Source organism: Neopsephotus bourkii, unplaced genomic scaffold, assembly GCF_033783945.1.
Source record: "Neopsephotus bourkii isolate Nb327-2 ecotype Australia unplaced genomic scaffold, CSIRO-AGI_Nbou_v1 NB_1234, whole genome shotgun sequence".
In the NCBI taxonomy this organism is placed as follows: Eukaryota; Metazoa; Chordata; class Aves; order Psittaciformes; family Psittacidae; genus Neopsephotus; species Neopsephotus bourkii.
In genome coordinates, this window is record NW_026901719.1 from 476,375 (window position 1) to 499,819 (window position 23,445).

At 40.5% G+C, this 23,445-nt stretch overlaps 1 protein-coding gene across 5 annotated transcripts in view; it reads left to right on the plus strand.

The window, feature by feature from the left end:
• Positions 1-4,623: 4,623 nt before the first annotated feature.
• FRMPD4 (FERM and PDZ domain containing 4) overlaps positions 4,624-23,445 on the plus strand; it is a 309,704-nt gene continuing 290,882 nt past the window's right edge. For 2 of the 5 annotated variants that reach the window (XM_061364424.1, XM_061364427.1), the window contains exon 1: positions 4,631-5,170. In XM_061364424.1, coding sequence (XP_061220408.1) covers positions 5,130-5,170 — 41 coding nt within the window. In that variant the 5' untranslated portion in view covers positions 4,631-5,129. Of the gene's footprint in view, positions 5,171-23,445 lie in introns of all 5 variants that reach the window. The other 3 variants (XM_061364429.1, XM_061364430.1, XM_061364425.1) reach the window with 3 other exon arrangements.

The following is a 23,445-nucleotide window of genomic DNA, read 5'->3' on the forward strand; positions in this document are numbered from 1 at the left end:
AGGTAATATTTGGAAGACTTCATCATTAGTCCCGATGGTTTTGTATTGTATTAATTTTAAAGGCATATCTTGGCAATTTTCTTTAAATTTGCCACTAAATTTTCAATCTGCAGACTATTTCAGTTAAAGTAAAAAAAAAAAAAAAAGACACTTGATGGCAGAATTCAGATTTGCCTTGAGAAAGAGTGGATGAGGTTTTATTTTTTCTTTGGTGTTTTTTCTTTACTATAAATAAATTTCAAGTCCACTTACTTGCATGCTACCATTTCACATTTTTTTATTCATCTTTATATCTTTTCTTATGATTTGTGAAATCATATTTATTCAAGCAACACTTAAACACATGCTTAACTTTGCAGTTGTCTCAAGTTACATTTTAGACTAAGTGGTGCCATGAATAGGGCTGCTCTTATAAACATGTTTTAAAGATTTTATTGAATTGGGTCTTTTGCCATTAAAAGAGACACTGTAGATAATTCCGCTCTTTCCATATTTTGCTTTGAATATTTTATACATATCCATTATAGAAAAGTGAATCTTTTTTTATAAAGACCAGTTTATTTTAAAATAAACAATGTGTTAGTATTGTCTTATTCATCGAAGCAGAATCACAATGACAAAATATCTTCCTTTGAAACTTTGCATCACCAGCTATGCATTAACACCTCATTACTCAACGGATTCTTTTATCATGTTCCTCTAAACATTGTTGCCATTTGGATATGAGTAATATCATCAAGCACTGGAGAAAAATGATGATACCTTCAGCTGTTTTTTTTTGGGAGGTGAATTCAAAACCATTTTGAAAGTGAGATACAGCACTTTTAAGTGTCTTTTTAAGATCCTAAATCATTAAAAACTATTGACTAGCCTTAAAAAAACCCACTAGTGTATAGAGATGGTTTTAAAACTTATGTTGAGAGGAAAACTTGTGAGACCTCCAAATGTATTAAAATGAAAACTAGACCTTGGCCATTTCCAGGGGTTTCATGTTAAGTCTTTGGTTTAGGTTTCTACCTGTCTTCATTTAAATTATCTAGGATCAAGTCCTACCCATCTTGTAAGTAACATAACAGGTATTATACTGGTCCAGGTAAAAGTCTGTAGTGTGTGGTATCCAGGGAACCCCAAATCATATTCTTTCAGTGAATATTTGATGACTTAGAAGGAAAAATGAAAGACTCTAAAACCCAGGAATAAAAAGAAATGTTTCTTCATTCATAAAGATATTTAAATTGCATCTTCACAGCAGTTTCCCTGGGACCAAAACAATTAGGGTATTAAAAAAATTAAGTCCTTACAGTGACTTAATTGTTTTTAAAGTTAAGATGGCATAACATTCCTACGTGCATTACATGTGTGCCATTTCCTTTAGAACAAGGAACGTTATAAAACAAGACAAAGACTCCCTTTTCCATAAATGCATATGAAACTGCCATACTATATGAAATTAAGGCTTTTACTGTCACACAGTCTACACTAGGATATCTATGATTACATGAAACATTAGTATTATGTGTCGTAATTGGATTACTTTGGACAAAATGTAAAAGTACATGGTAACAAAGTATCCTCAAAAAGCGCTATTTACCATGCCATTCTAAAAACAGCGAGCAAAGAATTCAGCCAGGAATTGATGTCAGACTCCTGCTTTAAGATTAAGAACTTCATGTTCAATAATTGTTTGCTACTGAGATATTAAATACATGTTGTTTTCCTGTCTTTGGCTGTCTGTCCTTATTCAGCATTTACATGCACCTTTGTCACCTTCAAACAGGCTTTATTTCACCTAACTTTAGACGTCTGGAAAACAGTTCTGTAGTGAAAGGCAGGCATCTGGGCTTCCTCTCAACTGGGATGGACAGAGAAACTAAAGCACCTGCAGAAAGCAAGTTATGTCACTTTTTCTAAGAGGACTATTTTTGAGTGCTATGTGCCTGTCAGCCACAGACTTAGGGTATGACTGGCTGCAGTTGGATCCCTAACTTCTGGTAATTAGTGAGAAGAATTCACTGTAGCAACTAAAAGGTATAAATGTATGTGCAAGAGTTCAGTCATGACACTGTATAGTTGATACTCCTGCAAATGAAAATATAATACGAAAATACGTTTTCAGAGTGTAGGTGACAGATTCAAAGCCAGTCCTAACTATATATATCAACATTTACTCTTGAAATAGAGCAATGCCCACCACTTGCTGCTTTGGGTAGGCAAATTTTAATCTTCTCCTATGGCCCTGGTGTAGTTTTATATTCAGTTGCTATGACATCAAAACCCAGAGAACCATGAACTGAAGCACTCAGTCTCATACCCCAGTCTCCTCGCCATAGCAGAGCTGCAAAACGATATTAGGACTCAGCACAGTTGGAAGAAGCACATTTGTCCAGGTTCTCTGTTCATGTCTGCACCTCTGGAAATATGACTACTGTGATACTAGTGTTAATGGACCTCCAAGATGTTAGCTATTCCAACACTATCTTCACAGCCTTTCTGGAAAATATGTACTGTCGCAAGAGCTTTTGCCTAGGAAAACAAAAATATAAAAGTAGCTATAAATATAGCAATGCTACATACATCTGTTTGGAATGTAAAAAAAAAAAAAAAAAAAGAGAGAAGATAATTTAATCTTTGTTTCAAATTTTAATAAATTTCCATAAAGCCTGAACATTTTGGAAACACCCTATGTTTACCATAGTGATGTATTTATAAAAAAATCTTTTTTACCTCTTGGTCTTTGTTTTGCTAGCAAGAGCAAATAGCCACTCATAAGATCAGCTCTTCACTACCTTTAATACTCTTTCAGCATTCTCCTGCACCTGCTGTCCTTTATCTCAAATGTACTTTTTGAACAAGCTGAGTATGGCACTTCTGATCAGATCTTATGCTTTCTGCTTTTCTGCCTGTCTCTATTGGAAATGCTCCAGTCAACGTACCATAGGATCCCATTTGCTTTTCCACCTAAAGACCCTGAAACCACAGAAAATCTAGTGACCCCTCAGAACTTCACTTCTCTGCCTCTCCCCACTTTAAGGTACCTTTATGTGACAAGCCTTGGAGCATGAAGTGCTCAAGACAGGAAGCTCGTTTGATACAGAGCATATGTGCTTAATTTTATAGCTGGTATATCATTCCATCAGCTTCAGTTAGCTTCGTAAGATCTTGGCCTATCTCCTCAGTTTATAAATAAATAATGACAGTTTTATAAATAAATCAATTTTTAACCAGCTGAAACTGTGTTATCTTTGTAACTTTTAGCAATCAATAGAGCAGCGTGAATGACAGGCACAGGTTCTGCCTTTTATGAAAAACTGGTGTAACAATAAATAAATATAGTTACATGGGAGAACCACACAAGTATTTTGATGCACTAGCATAAAATACTTCATATGGCATTTCAGAATACGCCCAAACCGGTTACTTCCATTGTAGGCCAGCAAGTTTTTTTAGTTGGCGGTTCAATGTTCTTCCAGTGTAAATAGATGATCAAGCATTTTCCGTTGTTATTGTTTTAAATAATAGTTTGAAACCCAATTCACAGTGACTGTTCATACTGTCTGTTCTTTTTGTTCTCTTATCAACACAAGTTTTAATATTAAAAACGTGCATTGTTTTCATCTGGCTGCTGGAAGCTGCATGTTGGGCTCTACTTAACTTCTGAAGTTCTTGGTTGGTAGGAGAGTGCAGGTGCAAGCTTGCAGAGGAGACCAAAACTCTGTAAAGGCAGGAAGTAAAGAGTGTACTAGTCTATTCAGGGAGCAAATATAAACACTGAAGTGGAGAAAAGCCATTCCCATGCTGAGAATTATTGTATCACAATGTAGAGCTTGTGGGAAGATATATTTGAATTTTACCTAACTTTTTTATTTACAGGAAGCTTACAGAGAGCTAAACTCCAGTGTCTTTTTTGAAGCCTAATGCAGGGCAAAAGCATAAGGCAGCGTGTCTCTACTGTTCTTGCATCAAGACATCCGGACGTGTTGTTTTTCTACAAGACGTGATATGAACAATGCTTGATTTTAATTAGTTGCCACAAACCAGCCTTACCATGTTTCCATCACAACGAGGGCTCCGTTCCTCCAAGTCTTTTTTCTGGCACGGGTAGAGAGGTCCCAGGGTGGTACTACCGCCAGGCGGTGGACTCGAGCTCTGCCCATCAGCTGTCCACCGCGGGTGGGTGGTGAGCACCCAATGCAAGGCCTGAAGGCCAACAGCCCCTTCCACCCGGGAGGGAAGCACGGCCAAGTGCGATCGCTAAGGGGAGATCGCCGGGAGCGGGGCGAAGACGCCTTTGCTTTCTCCAGATTTGCTTCGGAGGAGGACCCTGGGCTGCGCTCTTCCTGGAGCGCTCAGGGTGCTGCTCCCCGGCTGGGGAGTAGCCGCGTCTCCCACACCGGGGCTGCCCGTCCCCTCTCCCAGCCGTGCCTCTCCTTGCCCGGCAAGCCAGAAGAGGGCACCCGCTCAATGCCCGACCCCCTGCCCTTCGTCCCTGCCGCCGCCGCTGCGGAGGACCTGCGGGAGTCCCGCGACGGAGGGAGGGCAGTCAGATCCCGTCCCGCTCTCGGTGGCCTCGGGCTGGATCCAGCGGGCGGCGCTCGCCAGGTCCGCCGCTGCCTGCGCCCTGCGCTCCCCCTCAGGAGGGGGAGACATTGCCGGCGAGAGGAGAAACTCTCCCTGCTGCACCCTCCGCCTTCCTAACCCTCCCCCCCCAGTCCCCGCCGCCTTCCTTCTCTGGGGATACTGCAACGAGGCAGCGGGCGGCGGAGCGCTGCCGCCTCCCGCTCAGCAGCTTCCCGGAGCGTTGCGGAGGGCAGCCCTCCTGACCGGCAGCCTCCTTCTCCCTCCTGGTTCCTTGAGTTACACCAGGGAGGGGGCAAGGCGGCAGCGAGCGGGGCGGCGGGGAGGGGGGAGCAGAGGGGGAGGGCTGCGCGCTGATGAGTGCTGCTCCTGCGAGATGCTGCACGCCCAGCTCCCAGCCGGAGGGGGGTAGCAGCCTCTGCCTCCGCCGGCTCCTGCCGTTGCAAGGGCTGTTGCTGCCGCTGGACGCAACGTTCTCCCGGCATGGAACTGCTTCTATCGTCGCCGCTGCTGGAGTGAATGAGTGTGACGAGCAGAGCTAGCCGGCTGCATGGATGGATGTGTTTAGCTTTGTGAAGATTGGGAAGCTCTCCGGGTAGGTGTTTGCCGCCGCCGCTGCTGCTGCTGCTGCTGCTGCTTAGCGGCCGGCAGGCGTCCCGCGGCTCCGGGCGCTGCCCCTGCCCGGCGGAAAGGGGGTTGGGTTGCCCGGTGTGGGGAGCGACCGAACCGCGCTCAACTTCCTGGGCAACGGGGCTCGGGGTCGAGGTGGGGCAGTGGGCTGTCGCTGCCTCGGCGCTGCCGGGGCCGCTCCGAGTGGTTGCTTGCTCTCTCCCTTCCTGTGGGATAAACGTGCGGGTCCCGCGGCTGTCGCTTCTTGCCGCGGTGCGGCCGCAGTTGGGTGAGAGCAGTGCCCGCCTTGAAACAAGGGCGTAAAGGGGTGACGGGAGCGGTTCTGAGAATGCAAAAGAGGCGACGGGAGCAGGAATCGGGGAGGCATGGGGGGGGGGGGGAATGGTAGTGGTTTGAGGTGGGGTGGTCGCGTCGCCTCAGCTGGTGCGGAGAGGATAACTGTCATTTGCCGGGGAGGGGGTCGAACTTCTGAGGAACCGGGGCACCGGCTGACAGTGCCTTGCCGCTGGTGAAGGGGCTCGCCCGCACCCTCCGCTTCCCTCCCGCCGTACGTGCTGTCTCGGACGGTGAAATCGTACCCATAATCTGAGCGGTGCCTCTCTGCCTTTCCACGCAGTGATGGGCGCTGGGGTGCGAGTGGGTTTAGCGTCCCTTACGTCCTGCTTGTAAGGCGTGTACTTCTCGTTGTGTAAATGAGCGGTTGATTAGGATTGTTCTTGCTTTCCGAATAAATATGCCTTTTAATGGCCTCGGGGTTGAGGTCTTTCTCCATAGACTGTTGCATTTGCAGCTGGTGGCCAGGCCTGAAGCTGCATAGATGGATCAAGAGGCACAGCAGCCCTCGTTTAACGTGTGCTCACTATAGGTAAATGTGACTGGAGGAAGCCCCTCTCAGTAACGGGGAAATCGTGCTTTATCTCGAAAGTATGCAGTATAAAAGTATTCGAGTCTCAGGATTTTTTAGGGGTTCTGGTGCGGGTAATCTTCCTAAAGGATTTAGCTTTGATCACAGTAACTAGAAGTGTTTCAAATTCTTATGATTCAGTGTTTCCTACACCATAGTTACCGTATCCTTTTCTGTTCATGAAGCACATATGAGTCTGAAATTGGGTGCTGTACAAAAGGGAGAGAGGCCTGGTCAAGGAAATACAAAAGCTGGCTTGCTCCAGTGGTGCTCAGGTAGGGAGCTTGTCAAAATGACAGATGAGCTTTAAAAAACAAATACATCATTTGTTACAGAACTTACGGAGTGCCACAGGTGCAGGCGTGGCCTTTATCCCCCCAAATTCCCACCATTGCACCTGGCTGTGATTACAGCTCTGCTCATGGCGATGCCAGTGCAGAACAGCTGCTATCATTCAAGCACATCATTGTCTCATCCTGCTCACAGCAATTTTACACCATGTGACAGCTACAACACTAACAGCTTGCTTGGTTTTCCTTGGGTCTTCTCACCGGCCGATACCACTAGAGCTGCAGCAGCAGTAAGTACAGGGGAAACTTTGACAAGAAGAAAAATATGCTCATACAGATAAGGAATAGGTCATGTAGAATGATATTAATTTCCAGGTAACTGAATTACTTGGCTGCTTCTATTTGGAAACAGTGTTTTAGGAAAGGTCCCAGATCTTTGTGTCTCGTTTGAGCTAGAATCAAAGGGAGAGAAAGGGATGTGCTGCTTAGAAATGTTACTGTGTAAGGTACATGGCAGTTTTTACACACATGTATATGGTGTAGGTTTTGGTCTTTGTTAGTGTGTATAAATTCTGTAGCTTTCTGTGTACTTGAAGACACTGCTGTAGATTTCTGTTTAACTAAAAGCAGATCATAGTCTTTCTCCAGAAGAACCTGGAAGTTCTTTCTGAAATCCCAAGTTTCAAAGCTTGTATCTGGCTTCACTTGATTAAAGGATGCAAAGTACTTAGGGACTGAGTTTGTCTTGTAGATGGCAGTAAATCATTTCTGTACTGAGCCCTTTTATTGTTCCTAATTTTCTGGTTAAAAGACCTAATAGTTTACATAGGACTTTACTTGCTGTTTCCTTGGTAACAGCTAGGTATCTGTTCCAATTTTATGAGAGCTTCATGGAGCAGGCAGGTTCTAATGTATACCCCATTTTTAATCACTCTGTGTTTGGGTTGAAAACCAGTTTGCCTGAAAATGCCGGTTCCTTCTCTGCTGTTAGAAAGAAGGCCTTCCTGAAAGAAAGAGTGAGGTGGTAAGCAGTATTTAAGTGGGAGTGTGATCTCACAGGCACATTATCTACAGAAAGATGTTTTGGACTTGGCTGGTACTGAACTTTTTATGGCTTCTTTATGTATATATATATATATTTTCCCCTCCTAATTTTACTTTGTTGTGCATTCAGATCTCATTTTAGGTTGCAAGTTGCTATTACATTTGTAGTCTGCAGCCTTGATTCTGCAAGCAGTGGCACAAATAAACTCTGTTATGCATGGCTACTTAAAAGGATACTTCTTAAAGTCACTGTATCATTTTAACTGATATGGTGAGAATTTAAATTTTGCCTTGATCAATTAATGTATAAGAGCTTTTATCTAGGATAAACTTAAGATGGGGTATAAAGTTTTAGAAGGTGGCTACCGGATATAAAATTCTACATAGCATATGTAAAACATTCTTATGTTTTAATTATCTGTGCAGCTTTTTTATGTGATACCTGTGTGTGTAGGGTCTTTTAGAGACTCACTTATGCAGCAGCTTCAGCTGTTTTCCACAGTTGCTGGGTGACTGGGGAATATGGGCATAATCTGGAAATGGGATGTGTGCAGAAATGAGAGAAAACACTAGACTAGTTTTATGACAGATGTGATCTATGGTAATCTTTTTCTTTCTTTGCCTTTGTAGGTCACTATGCATCAGATATAGATGCTGCATGGTAAGGGTTGTGTTGATTTCTAAAGATTGGAGATACCCATCTGACACTGAAAACAAATATATTGTATAGTAATACTGGTTGCACTTTCACTGGTGTAGCCTCTGTCCCAACCCCCTTTTGGAAATTCACCAACCTAGTAAGGTCTGATATAATTGTTTTGGTATAAATATTGTGGCCTCATTCTCTGGAGAAGGAAAAAACAACAAACAACCCTTTTCTTGTAGTGAATTTCCAAGTATAGGAATGATTGACAAACCATGCTTAACCGATCAGTACTCCGATGTGAAGCTGTAGAAGGCAGGTGAATATTTCTGTAGCGTGGGCTGCTGTGTGGCATGTGGTAGTGTCTGTAATTTGGAAGGGAGAATTAGTACAATAGATAAGGTGCACATGAAACCTGCCAGATTAGGTTGGATCAGAAGTCTCTCTTGCCTGATACTCTTTCCTAACTGCTTTTAACAGCTGCTTGGAGAAAAAGGAGAATGAGCACAGGTATGAAGTGGTAATATGAGTGTAGGTATCCAGAGTGGAGGAAGTGCTGAATATGAAACGGAGTGTTTTCAGATCAAGGTAAATCTGTGTAAAGGGCACAGTGCCAAGTTTCTAGGCTATACTGGACAGATGAACTATGAAACAGTAGGTCAGAATAAAGAATGGAGGTTAGCAACAGTTTAAGCCTGTATCATAGAATATATTTTTAGTTAGAAAATCTGTTTATTGGGAATGGCTGTTCTCATGATGTCTACAGATGTCAGTCTTATTTCAAAGCTTTCATAGCAGGTTATAAAACTTTAATATGGAAAGATGCTTTGTCTAGATACCACCTGAATGTGACTGAGTGGGGTAGTGACCCTTGAGAGTTGGGATGTACAGCTCCTGTAACTGTGCCAAATAACGTTAGCCAAAAAATAACATGACTGTCCACATGAGTGGCCATCAGTCTGTAAGCTGTGGCAATACTGGTAAGGGTAGGTTGGACATCTCTGTCACACAGTTAACTTTGTGGGAGAAGTTCTGAGCTCATGCAAACCACTTGTCACCAGAAAGGAATCCTACCCAAAACCAGGGCTGCAGTATGGGGCTGAAAAGTGGAAATCTGCACCGCCTCGTTAAAATTAGTGGGGAGTTAGCCCTGTATAACAAACAGAAGGATACCAGCAGGACTTGGACCTGTCCTTAACAATGATGCTAACTTGTGGAAAGTGGTAGATAAATTTATCATACCTGGATCGTATCTTTAGTTTTCTGCTTGTGTTTTGCACTGCCATCATTATTGTTGTTCAGATGTATTCCTTTAAAAACTGTATGTGAATAGCCATATCTGTACCTTTTGGAATCAGCTTTAAAACAACAATAGAACAATCCCATAATCCTGCAAGCTCTTCTATTCAGAGAGCATTAAAATATGTTGGGTTTCCCCCCCCCCCGCCCCCCCCGCCCCCAATTATTCTAAACCTGAGGCTGTTTCTCACTGAGGAGGAACCTCTTACAGAGTTCTTTTTCATTGGACTGGATAAATCTTCCATTTTCACCTCTTATCTTTCCATAGCTGAGCATCTCTAATTGGATAGATTGACTTGATACCTGCAGAAACATTTGGGCTTTCGGGTTCTTACTGCACATTAAAGTGAGGCATGTCTAAACAGACTCCAAATCTTGAAGTCTTCTTGTTGTGTTTTTCAGCCTTTGTAGCCCTGTACTCATCTTGCTGTCTCCAGATACTCTTTACATGTCCTGCCAAACTGGTGTGAAAAGTTCTCACCTAGATCTGTCTTCAAATCTAACAAACCAGAAGCTGTGTAGATTCTGAATATTCGGTTCTGCTTTTTACAGGGAATAAGGTTGCTTGGCTCCATGGTTTAGTTATTTTTACGTGGTCAAGCAGATGCACATTTCCAGATTTAAGGTTCTGAGATTAGTCAGTCAGTCTGTTTAATTTTTTTTTTTTTTTTTTTTGGTACTTTGAGAAGATTTCGGAATGCTTATCTCTTTATCAGCATAGCATCTTTCTTTCCCTGTGATTTTCCTTGTCATGTTTTTATTTCGCTATGATGTTTAAGAAGCCACCTTAATGCAGAGACAATTAAAAATGTGCTTAAGTTACTGATGTTATTTTACATACGACTTTTAGAACAATTTTTATGAGTACCCTTTGAAATGACAATATCATAGTTGGTAAGACATTTTCAGTATTTACAAAAGACTGTGTCAGTAAGAAAGCCTATAATTATCCTTTTTTTATGCCTAAAGGAGGTAATTTAATTCTAAACAGGATTTTATTACACTGGATGATAATTCAAATAACCATGAATTAAATTCACCTCTTTTTTTTTTTTTTTTCTTGAGGACTGCATTATTTGAAATATTTGTCTATTCACATTAATATAAGAGCTTTACCTTTTCTTATTTGTCTGTTTTGTTAGCTGGCACATAGCACAATAGACACATGCTTTAACGTCTGTAATGCTAGTAATGTTGTATGTCATAACACAGCAGTTTAGAGATTTATTAAAATGATTCCTTATATTATGAACTGTTCTAAACTTGTCAAGTGGTCAGTGAATGATGATGCAATTCTGCTAAATATGTATGTTCTCTAAATACTGTGTGCCTAGTGATACAGTGCTTGAAAGATGTAACCAGAAATAACCTTGTCTCTGGAAATTTTTGAGAAAGTATGAAAAAGGATTCCACAATTAATGCTTTTCTTTCTCCCTCTTGTATTAATTCCAAAGATGGAATGCAGACGTTAAGAATGGGTGCTCTGATTTAAGAACAATCATAACATGTGCAGGTTCAGTATAATAGTTTCATTTCTAGAAGGATTGGTCTTTGACTTGCTTTTGTTTTCTATCTGTGATGTCAAATCCCTAGTGACATGGTTGTATCAAGAATCTTGGTGTAGTTTCTTTTTTAATCGCAGCTTGCATCAGTGTTCTTGTCTGTTCACATTTAAGTCAATCTGTTAATATTCTCATATGGTTTGAGACAACAGATAGAAAAGGTGGGATTTTTTTCTTTCTTCTATATTTGCAGGTACCAGGAAGAGCCTGAGGTGTTTTATATTTTTTTTAGGGTGTTTTTCTTTTTTTTTGCTTGTTTGTGGTTTTTTTTGGTGGTTTGGTTATGTTTTTTTTTTAAGACGCCTGCCTATCTTTTCAGTCTGAAGATTCATGTACAAAATTTCAGTTAAATTGAAAAAAAATCCTTAACCATAATAGTGATACAAAATGTGGGCGTGTTTCCATATTTTACGACATTCTAGGTCATTATGGAAGTGGACTAAGCTCTTCATAGAAAATGCAAACTGTAACCTGAAACAATGAATGGATAGTGCTCTTAGCTCTTCTGGTGATGTGACAGAGAAGGGGTGTTTTACTGCTCTTGACCACTTTTTCAAGTAGCTATGTCACTATGAAAACTTAGTATCTGTCTGGTGTGATGGACTGAGTAAAGTCATCTAAAAGCTACCATCTCCTCTAAAATGAACCATCATCTGGGAAGGATCTGTAACAGCTGAAGACAAATAATGCAAAAAATCAACTGTGAGGATGGGAAAAGTAATTCTGGTTTCCAGTCCTACATACTGTGTCATGTACAAGTAGCTTTATTAAAGCTCTATTAAACCAGATGAGACCATTCAGGTACAAGAGTGACTCGTTTTCAAGAATATTTGCACATAACCTATTTAGGTCTACTACATTATGGAAACTTTTAGTGCTGATAAGGTATCTGTTTAAATATTGTAAGGACATGCCTTGAACTGGAAGGGACTTCTGATAATATGAAATTGCACTTAAAGCTGCTTTTTTATATTCATGAGTTATTGTGCTTAAAGTTTTCTGGAGTACCTTGAAGAGACTTGTGAACTCAAAAGGTTGTATGTTTATTGATGCATGTTTGAAGACTTAAAAGAATCTGTGAGACCCAGTTTCTGATAATTTTTCTATCAGCTAGAGATGAAACAAATAACAATGCTAATAGTATAAATTTCAGCAATTAATTGCATGTTAAAATACTAGGAAATTCAACACTATTTAAAATCTAAAGATATGAAAGTACATTGGAACTAGAAATGTGAGGTACTCCAGGACTCCTTTCTGACCTAAATCAGGGACCTGGTGTTGTGGAAGTCTCTACTGGTATTCCTGTAGTGCAGAGTCTATAGAAACTGTAGAACCAGGAATTTATTTTCAGTATTTTAAATTTTTGGTTTTATAGAAATTATTTTTGTTGGTTTTAATGACTAATGAAGAAGAACTTAAAGATGTTTAGAATGATTAAGAACACCCTGAAGAAGTAGAATGAGTTTGGTAGTGGGTAATGCCAGGCTGCATCCTATTAAATAATTTTCACTGATGACTTAAAATAGGAAAAGGATGTAATAAAAAGATGATTAGTATATTTGAAGTGAAGTCCTTTGTGAGATTTATTGCTTGGGCAAAAAAAAAACTTCCTTTGATGTTAAGGAAAACAGTGATTGACTTGGGTGTTTTCACAATTGGTTTAAGAGTTAATAGCTAGTTGTGGTTTAACCCCAGCCAGCAGCTAAGCATCACACAGCCTCTTGCTCACTCACTTCCTAGCAGGATGGGGGAAAAAGAATTGGAAGCGTAAAAGTGAGGAAATTTGTGTGTTAAGAGCAATTTAATAGTTGAAGTAAAAGAATAATATCAACAATAATAGTAACAATTTGTAATGAAAAGGAAAGAGTAACAGAGAGAGAAATAATGCCCAAGAAAGGCAAGCGATGCTTACCATGACTGACCGATGCCCAACCAGTCCCCAAGGAACAGCCTCCAGGCCCACCTTCCCCCAGCTTTATATGCTGAAAATGATGCCATATGATGTGGAATATCCCTCTGGTCAGTTGACATCAGCTGTTCTGGCTGTGCCCCCTCCCAGCTCCTTGTGCACTCACAGCCTCCTTGCTGGTGGGGTGGCGTAAGGAGCAGAAAAGTCCTTGGATCTGTGTAAACAAAAGCTCAATAAAAACTCAACAAAAGCTAAAACATCCCTGTGTTATCAACACAGTGTTTCCAGCACAAATCCAAAACACAGCCCCCTACTGGCTGCCATGATGAGAATGAACTTAATCCCAGCACATGGCTTTAGATGAAACACTTGAAATTGTCAGTGGGGATTGAATGCAAGCCTTTTAATTTTAATTATTATAAAGCTAGTGAGGGGAATTGATTGGTATCAGTTTTAGCAATGGGAATTTGTGGAGATAAGGTTCTGGAGAACAGATGGATATCTTGCAATATTTTGAGAACCATTGGTAAGAAGATTTGCATGGAGAATATAAGGAAGGTGGAGAAGACAAAGAAGGAATATCTGTATGCTAAACTCAAGTGTTGGGAATGAATCCTTTTATGATCTGGTTCTTGTTAAAGTTTATTTTTGGATTCTGCTTGAGATTTTTGAAACTTTAAGGGAAAGAGACTTGGGATATTGGAATGTATTATGACTTTTTTTTTTTAAGATACAGAAAGTGTGTATGTGTGGATTGATGAAAATTACTTCAGTGGCTTACGTTAACAATAAAAAAGGCCAATAAAGCTTCCTTTCTGTTCTTCAGAATTTATTTCTGTGTGTGTTCTTTTTTGTTTGTTTTGGGGGAGTGGGGGAGAGAAGACATAATTCTTGAAAATAACCTCAATTTTGTGGTACTGATTGTATCCTATTTAGGATGAAGATTTTCCAGAGGTTTTTGCATGACTTAGTTTTTATCATTCAGTTGAGCTATCAGCCTTTCTTGTGTGTTTACACATTTTTATAAAATACTCTTCTGGCATTATACAGCCTATAAGCTTTTGCTTACCTTGCCTATAGATTTTGCAGTTTCAGTGTTTGTTTTTAATCTTGAATTTGTGGTTTTATTACTCTTATTTGACAGTACTCGTATGTTCAGAGAGCAAAATGACCATTATTCTATGGCAGTAAATGCTACCAGAAGCACTAACAGTTGCATCAGCCATGTAGAACAGGCTAGACGTGTTACAGGTCCGAGCTGCATGTATTCCACTTGTGTAGAGTATTTGACTGAAATAGATCAGTAGAGAACTGGAGAAATAGTCACTATCTAAGAAGATTAGCAGTGCCAGGATGCTTCGTATCAAGAATCTGAATCCCTCAACAATGTCACTGACTTTGGCTTTCTTTTAATGCAGCTATCACAAGCCTGATTTCTGGAAGCATCAATAAAAGGAGCATAAGAGAACGGAGATTGCGGTTGCACAGAACAGTCCACTCCAATGATGCTAAAGTTACAGTTTTTCTTTGATTATGACGTTAGGCTTTTATCCCACAGAAAATTGGAAGTTACTCTAGCACCAGCTTTAAGGCCTTGCCTACTCTAGAAAGAAGTAGGCTGTTTATTTAACTGCAATACATAACATGTTGCACAACTTCAGCACAGAAAAGATAAGTGTCACTTGTTCTGACTGTACGATGTTACTAATCAAGTCAAAATGTGGTTTATGAGTTCAGGTAGAAATGCTAAAAATTCATCTTTTTTTTTTTTTTTCTGCCAGTCTGTTGTGGATCGTAAGAAAACTCTAATTTCAAGGCATCTCCTTTTATTTTTTACTTTTTGAAACCTCAGATGTTGTTAATCAAAATGTTAATTTTTATGTTTAAAGAAAAATTATTTTTTTTTCCAGGGAGAGAGGCATATAGCTTTCTCATGAAGTTGGCTGCCTGCCTAGGTTTTTACTTTGCATTATATGTTGTAGGTTACCTGTCATGTTTTACAAGGACTGCATTCTCTTCTGCCAGGGCATACAGAAGAGGGACAGAGAAGAACTGGGCATGGGGAACAAGCTGTACTTGAGTATTCTGCTGTGAGGGCAGGGTGACTAGGGGCTATAGCGTGTAACAGGGGAAGAGCGGCAGAGGCAGGAAGAGAGAAGAAACTGAAGAAAGAAAGTTAATTAATGTTGTACTGAATGAGGGCTTGTTTACTTTGAGTGAAGTAACTTCAAAATTAGCTGATCTTTATGTGAAGATGAACTTGCATTGTTGCCTGGGTAGGAGTTTATTTGCTTCATAAAGCTGGTTGAATTAATTGATCAGATGTGCTGTAATTTGAAAAATATTTTCTTTAAAAAAAAAAAAAAAGGAAGAAATCACTCCAGCATTGCAATAGAAAAGCTAATTTTTTTTTCTTTAAGGTCTTGAGTTTTTTATTGAAACTTTCTTTCTCCAAGAGGTTTCTGGGCTGAGCTTGCCCAAGCTCAACATAAGAAGTAAGGTGGTCCTTGTTTCCCTGTCTGCTGCTTGAGAAACACTGTAATCGGGATCGTGGGTTTTTTCAGAGTGAAGCTCATCCCTTGCACTTGATTATTGGGGAGCCCTGTTCTGCCCCCCAGCCTTACATGCAAATAGCTTCAAAATAGTATTAATTTGGGAGCGTGCTTGTATTTTATGATGTCATAAAAATACCCCCTGAACCAGAAAGAATTCTTTTTTCTTTTTTTTTCTTTTTTTTTTCTTTTCCTATTGGCATGGGAAAGAATTAGGAGTGGGCCCTGGCATTCAGAAGCACTTGAATGGGACACTGCTGTACTATGGTTGACCTCATGTAACTGCTGATGGTTGGAGGCCTCATGAAACTGTGGGATCTCATCTCTCTTCTGTCTTTTTCCCTCTCATCTTGTTCCCTGCAGGTCTTTATGTACGTCTTACACCATGGTGAGTTACTTCAGGGACTAAAACCACTATAAAACTGGTTATGGTATGTTTCTTTTTTTGGTGATCTAGATACCTAAACTGGCCTGGCAGAAGTGATTGAAGCATTTTGTCTTGGGCAGCAAGGTGGAAGGGGAGGAAGGAAAGTGGGGCTTCAGGCATCTGAGCAGCTTGGATACATTGAACCACATTTGGTGGTGCGAAGCTGTGGTTAGAGACTTCCAATCTGGGAACCGAGAAGTGGGGAGGCTATGTTAGAACCCCACAGCCAAGTGAATCTGGGAAGAGGGGGGGTATCCTGGAAAAGATCCATTGGAGTGGGGATAAACTGCTTCAGCCCCTCTGAAGTTTCTCAAGTCTTTCCTGGCTCCTCTGGTTTCCCTGTCTCCACCTTCTCCTGTCTTTGAATCCTGTTCTTCTGACTTCAAAAGACTTGGCTTTGCTGGGGACCTGTGAAAAGTGCAGGTTCTGCATGCTAAATGCAGCTTTTGTGTATCATGCACATGCTGGTGTATCAAGGTATTCTACCCCTGCTCCTGTGCCTTACCGTCTAAAGAAACTGTCTTCCTATTAGCATGAATTATTTTAAAAAGCAGTTTTCTTTTCCTATCTTTACCTTACTAGGCAGGATAAAAGAGCTGTTGTCCAAGGGACTGATTTTCCTACATTGCTGCAGATGAACTGTCCAGGGCAAAGGAGAGGTTGTTTAAATTTTGTTTGATTTTGTTTTGTTTTGCTTTGTTTTATTTTGTTTCTTCATTGCAGCAAGTTTTCAGTTCTATCCTTTCCATGTACATGTTTTCCAGGTTCTGGAAGCTGTCTGGAGAGATAAAAGGTTTCTTTTCAAATGCTCTATTTCTGAATTTTGAAAGAACATCTTACAGAAGCTAGTGTACTGTGTATGTCTTTACTGCTTCTGAAACCACAAAAAAACAACTGGAGACTATTAATGGCTTGCTTTTCAAATGCTCTTAATTTCTAAGCTGGAAACAGAAGTTTTATAGATGCATTAATTAACCCAATTCAAACAATATGGCTTTCTTTTTTTAACACAGACAGGAGTAAACTTCAAGGAGTTTTCACAGAGTGATTTTTCAGTTGCTGCTATATCTTCTGTCATTCCTTATGCATATATGGCACTTTAGTAGCGCCTTCTTTGTCATTTTCAAGCTTCGAGGTGTTTCCCTATCTATCACATCGCTGAAAATGTGGGCTAAGTAAGGTAATGGTTATGGTGATCTTGAAGGCTACATCTAAAGGATCACTCTAAAAACTCCCCAACTAATTATTCCATTGGAAAACTTGAATTAAGAACTACTCAATTTCTTTTGGCTTTTTTTTTTTTAATTATTTACTAATGCAGAATGTTGAAGGAAGTACTGTCAGGTTGCACAGTTATAAATACTGTAGTTTTTACTTTCTTTTTTTTTTCTGGATGGCTAACATGATGAATCTGGGTGACTAATATTTAGTGTGTCTTACACTTTATAAGTAGTATCCTTGGAAAATGAAGCTTGTTTTGTCTTTGTTGACAAGCTTGGATAAAATATTTCCAATATCTTTATTTTCCATGCTGAATATATTGCATATTTATTTACTGAAAACAAAGTGGATTTGTTTGGTTTTTTTCAAAGCAAAACATTCATTATTATTCTTCTCTTTTGATACCTTTAGTAGGTATTAAGCACCTCAGTACCTACAGGTATCATTGAGATCTTGTGCAGGCCTTGTTGAGAAGGGGATATTCCAAAAAGGAAGTGGAAGCGGCAGTGGGAGTGTGGGAAGTTGGCAGATGCTTTGCCCCTGAAAATTGTTACGACCCTTGCCCTGTTGGATTCAAGATGTCCATGGGTCCTGGGTGTGCTACCTGTCGTGGTGATTGTTTAATAAGTTTGATAGTAGATGGCTACATAAAGGGTAAGGGAGAAACCTTCACTCTTCCAGTTGTCAGTGCAAGCTTTCTGCTTCATCTCAACATAAGTACTTTGTATTTATATAATGGTAGAATGTTCGTCTGCTTTTTGTTGTGTTTTCTAAAGCTCATTTCTACCTATTGTGTTCTGTGGCCTTGAAATGAATAGACAAGTGTATGCGTGTGGAAGTGTTTCTTTTTCATTTGTATTCATTAGCCATTAATGTCAAAGCTTATCCCATTTTCTCATGTTAGGTGCTGCTTCTCAAAAAGAGAAATTCTGTTTTCAGGCAAAATGTGTTTCTTTTATAGACAAGATAAAGCAGTGTTAGTTGATTTTTTTTTTAATTTTTTTTTTTTACAAATGGTTCCTAGTTCAGTGCTGCAATAAAGCAGCTTTCTAATTAGAGGACATAATACCTGTCCTACTGGGCATTATCTCAAAATGGCTGAAATTTCTTTTAGCTGCATAAAATATTATTGGATCAACATGTGTTTGCCAAGCTATACTGATAACTGACAGTTACGCTCTCCAGTGTTCAAAATACTCTTTTCTGCATTGCTAAATGTCGTGGTAAACAGAAACCAGTTTTTCTCTTAATTTCTGTTATATGATATGCTGCTTTATTTACTTTCCCCCTTCCTCTCATTCCCCTCCAATCAGTTTTCCACTTGAGCAGCTTTCTTATGCTAGAACCTCTGCTTTCACAATGGGTTCTTAGTACTGGCTCACAACTTGTCATGATTTAGTGGCAGGGATGGGCAGGGGGGGTGTGGGGGGTGGTGCTGTGACCACAGGATACCTTCTTGAATTAGATTTTTTGGTCTTATTTAGTTCAGTATTCTGGCTCTTAAGGGTGCTGTGACAGGTCATAGGTCGTTTCTGCTTTCCTTTATACTTGACTTGAAGTTTGTGTAGTGTTATGTTAAATGATAAGGAAATTTCAGTATTTGTGTGATCTTTGCAAAAGTTTGGTAAGTAAGGAGAGCATGGACAGTTTGTTTTTCAAATACATGCAGTCATTCTTTTCCCTTTTCGCTTGCTCATTTTTTACTTTTCAAATTTAATGATACAGCCCTTATAACTAAAATGTGGGTTTTTTTTTTCCCCCTTCCAGTCAAACTGCATATGCCAAATAACCCTGTGTATAGTGTCTCTTTACTAAGTAAATAACAGTGAAACTTGAATTGCAGCCAAAACTTTCTTTGTAAGCTTAACTGTTGGTCTGATTTCATCTGGTAGGACCTGATTGTCCCAGATGCTGGTTCTTTTTGGCTAGTCAACCACAACTGGCCCCACATGCCCTGACTGGAATTAATGAAGCACCTTCAGCACAGTGCTGCAGTAGCTACAGCTGTCAGGTTGGAAAGAAACCTGCTATACATTTTTAAGGTCTGCTTCCCTATGCCGATGAAGTGCTTCCGAATGTGACAGCTCCCAGACTTGGTAGACTCTTCAGCTGGGATGTAAAGTTTGCATTACATTTCCTGGGTGACATGATCTATTCTCCAAACTGGAAAGCTCAGTCCAGCAACTGCTTTGAATAGTTTGCTGAATAACTGGCATTAATAATGACAAGAGTTGCATGTGTGGGGATATAAGGGTGTGTAAATACACCAGTGCTCACACATGCCCACTCAGGCTACAGCAGAGTTCCTATAAAATGTGTATTGAGAGTCTTTGCTATATAAATGTTAGAGTCATTTGGGAGGCAAAGACCATGACTTTCCACCCTTAAGTTAGACTTCCATAACTCATACCTATTGCATTGAAAGTTACGGTGGTTTCACAGTAGAAGAAAAAAATACTGTATCTCTGCAGGAAGGTGTTTTTGCATTTTAGTGCATGGTGACTTGTTTAGTATTCTTTGACATTTAGTGACACATACAGAAAATGCAAATACTCAAACAGTGATAATGATGGTGGTCAACTGCATGGAAAACTCTAATCATTAGGCACTGACTGTGCCTGGGCTTGATGTAAAGGTCAAATCACAAAATTAATCTGCCACCTGGTAAAATATGGGAGAGAACTGTTATTCCAGAAGAAACCACTGATTCTGATTATCTAATTGTGTATTTCTTTTGATGTCCTGATTATGGGGAGGAAAAAAAAAACCCAAAGAAACAAAGACAATTTTTTCTATAGTTTTTCCTCTTAGAAAGAGCTACTTGTTGATTCTCTATGAGCTAATGAAAGCTGACTTCCAAATGAGGATGCCAAATCAGGTATTTTCTGAAATTTAAGATTGCCTTTGGCATTACTTTGTATCAGTTAGGTACTGGACCTTATTTAAAAATTTTCTAAAGGACACCCTATTTCAATATGAAATTGTCTTAAAACATGTTTTTTCTTTCTTTTTTTTTTTTTTTTTACCAAAAGCTATAAAGTATGTCTGCTTTCTTCTGCTTTCCTCTGTCCCATGGCCCTGTAGTGATTCTGACTGATTACAGTGGCACTTGGTGGTGACAGAAGAATGGATCACCTGCAGTCTGCTCAGCTTGCTTCTGGATTTAGCCAAGAGTCTGCTCCCTTGCATAGGAACTGCATAAGCACTGCTGATACCTTCACTCTCCCCGTCCCCCCCCCCCCCCCTTCATTTTTATCTTAAACAGGTCAGAAAATCTGGGGAAATGCTTTTACTGAGAATGTTTAGTGTGACCTTGTCTGTTAGTGATTTGGAACATTTTATGCATTTTGCTAGGTTATAACCTCTTAACCATTTGCAAAACAAACCCTTGTATTTTCCTGTGTTACTTGTGTAAAAACCTGTCAGCATTCAGTGGCGAGATCTAAAAAACAGAGTGTTCTGTTCATCGACTTGGTAGGAAATGGACTTGGCAGCATTTTTTAAAGAACTGCTTTGTTTCTGTTGTTATGGGGAGTATATTGTAAGATCCAGCGAGATAATCCACTCTCACCTGGAACATTGTGCTTAGTTTCAGGTGCTGTTTTTAAAAAACAAAACTGGAGTACAGGAAGAATTTCCACATGCTGGTGAAGTATAGTATTTGGGGACTGATGGAAAGAAGGGTCTTTTCTTAAGAATATATAAACCTAAACTTTTAGGTGAGGTAAAGTGTGGAATTTGATTTTATCCTTTTTCCGTCAAAATTTTTGGACCTCCAGAGCACTTAAAAATAAACAAAGGATAAAACAGACTTAAGAAGGAGAGGTTATCCATGGTTTATGTGCAATTTATCCATGGGTCCTGAAGGAGCTGGCGAATGAAGTTGCTAAGCCACTGACCATCATATTTGAAAAATCATGGTAGTCAGGTGAAGTTCCTGACGACCAGAAAAAGGGAAATATAACCCCCATTTTCAAGAAGGGGAAAATGGGTGATCCAGGGAACTACAGACCAGTCAGTCTCACCTCTGTGCCTGGCAAAATCTTGGAGCAGATTCTCCTGGAAGGCATGCTAAGGCACATGAAAATCAACAAGGTGCTTGGTGACAGCCAGCATGGCTTCACTAAGGGGAAATCCTGCCTGACCAATTTGGTGGCCTTCTGTGATGGGGCTACGGAACTGATGGACAGGGGTAGAGCAGTTGATGTCATCTACCTGGACTTGTGCAAAGCGTTTGACACTGTCCCACACGGCATCCTATCCTCTAAATCAAAGACATTAATTTAATACATGGACCACTTGGTGGATAAAGAATTGGCTGGATGGCCGCACACAAAGGGTTGTGGTCAATGGCTCAATGTCTGGGTGGAGACCAGTGACGAATGGTGTCCCTCAGGGATCGGTGTTGGGACCGGTCTTGTTCAACATCTTTGTTCCTGACATGGACAGTGGGATTGAGTGCGCCCTCAGCAAGTTTGCCGATGACACCAAGCTGTGTGGTTCGGTTGATACGCTGGAGGGAAGGAATGCCATCCAGAGGGACCTTGACATGCTTGTGAGGTGGGCTGATGCCAACCTCATGAAGTTTAACCATGCCAAGTGCAAGGTCCTACACCTGGGTCAGAGCAATCCCAGGTACAGGTGGGGCAGAGAAGAGATTCAGAGCAGTCCTGCAGAGAAGGACTTGGGGGTGTTGGTCCATGAGAAACTGAACATGAGCCAGCTTCAGTGTGGGCTTGCAGCCCAGAAAGCTCTTAAGCTTCAGAACAGTCAAGTAACTTTGTTACCACAAAAAAACCCAACCAAAGAAGTATGATCAGCAGGTTGAAGGAGATGATCCTGCCCCTCTCCTCTGCTCTCGTGAGGCCTTGCCTGGAGTAATGTGTGCAGTTCTTGTGTTGTCAACATATAAAGGACATGGAACTGTTGGAACAAGTCCAGAGGAGGGCCACAAGGGTGATCGGGGACTGGAGCACCTCCTGTATGAAGACAGACTGAGAAAGTTGGGGCTGTTCAGCCTAGAGAAGAGAAGGCTGTGTGGAGATCCTGTAACAGCCTTCCAGTATCTGAAGGGGGGTTATTGGGATGTTGGAGATGGACTCTTCATCAGGAACTGTAGTGATAGGACAAGGGGTAATGTGTTAAACAGGGGAAGTTTAGATTGGATGTAAGGAAGAAATTCTTTTCTCTTAGGGTGGTGAAGCACTGGAATGGGCTGCCCAAGGAAGTTGTGAATGCTCCATCCCTGGCAGTGTTCAAGGCCAGGTTGGACAGAGCCTTGGGTGAGATGGTTTAGTGTGAGGTGTCCCTGCCCATTGCAGAGGGGTTGGAACGTGATGATCTTAAGGTCCTTTCCAGCCCTCACTATTCTGTGATTCTGAGTTTATAGGTAATGTATCCATTATAAATGAACCCCAGTTCAGTAGTTGTGCTCCTTTAAAGCTTTAATCAGGAGTCAAATCCTTCTGGAACTTGATCGTCTGATCTAGCATAAAATGTATTAGAATGTCTGTTTTTGTGTCATGTAGGTTAACTTCCACCAGATGAAACTGGGCAAAAAGGTTGAGAGGTTAGTCTACTACAGATTTCAGCCATGTTTGGCCTTAGTATGTATGTGTTGATGAGGTGACATGAGGAAAATACTTAAAACGTTTGCATTTTTTTGAAGCATTCTGTTCTGTTTGGGAATGTAACGTTGTTACCAGAAAGAAAACGTAAGCCTTACAAATTTCATATGCCTCATTGGGAAAAGTATCTTCCCATCCATTTTTCATAGACTGCAGCACTTAACAATTGTTAATAGAAACTGTAATTTAGAAGGGTATAAAGACTGCAGCAGTCTGTATACTGCAGCAGTCTGTATATGTTGGTAAAAAAAAAATAATTGAATTTTATTGCCATTTTTCCATTCAGAGAGGATAAACAGGAGATGAAGTGCTGAGAATCTGGAAGACATGCTGTTGGTCGGCTGATGAATATTTCTTGGTAAATTGTATTATGATAACTTACATTTAGATTTCTCCAGGATTTTTTCAGTAGTTTTAATGTTTGTTTATCTACGTGAACTGCAGAATAAACCAAAAAAGCATGGAGGGCAAGAGGTAAGCCACCTACTCTGGAGTGTCCCTACATTTGCTATTTGGTATGTTAGAAGAGAGCTGTTCTTACCTAGTGCCATGTATGTTAACTTGCCTTCTGTGCAAGTTTATAAACACTGCTTCTGGACTTGTCAACAGACCATGAAGTATTGTTTGCTTTTGAAGAAGTCTTTCCATTAACTAAAATGCCTGTATGCTGATGGAAATTTTATAGGTGGTAAGGCAAGTGTGTAGGTGAACTCTAGATCACAAGTCATTGCAGATGGCCTATCTTGTCAAATTTAAGTG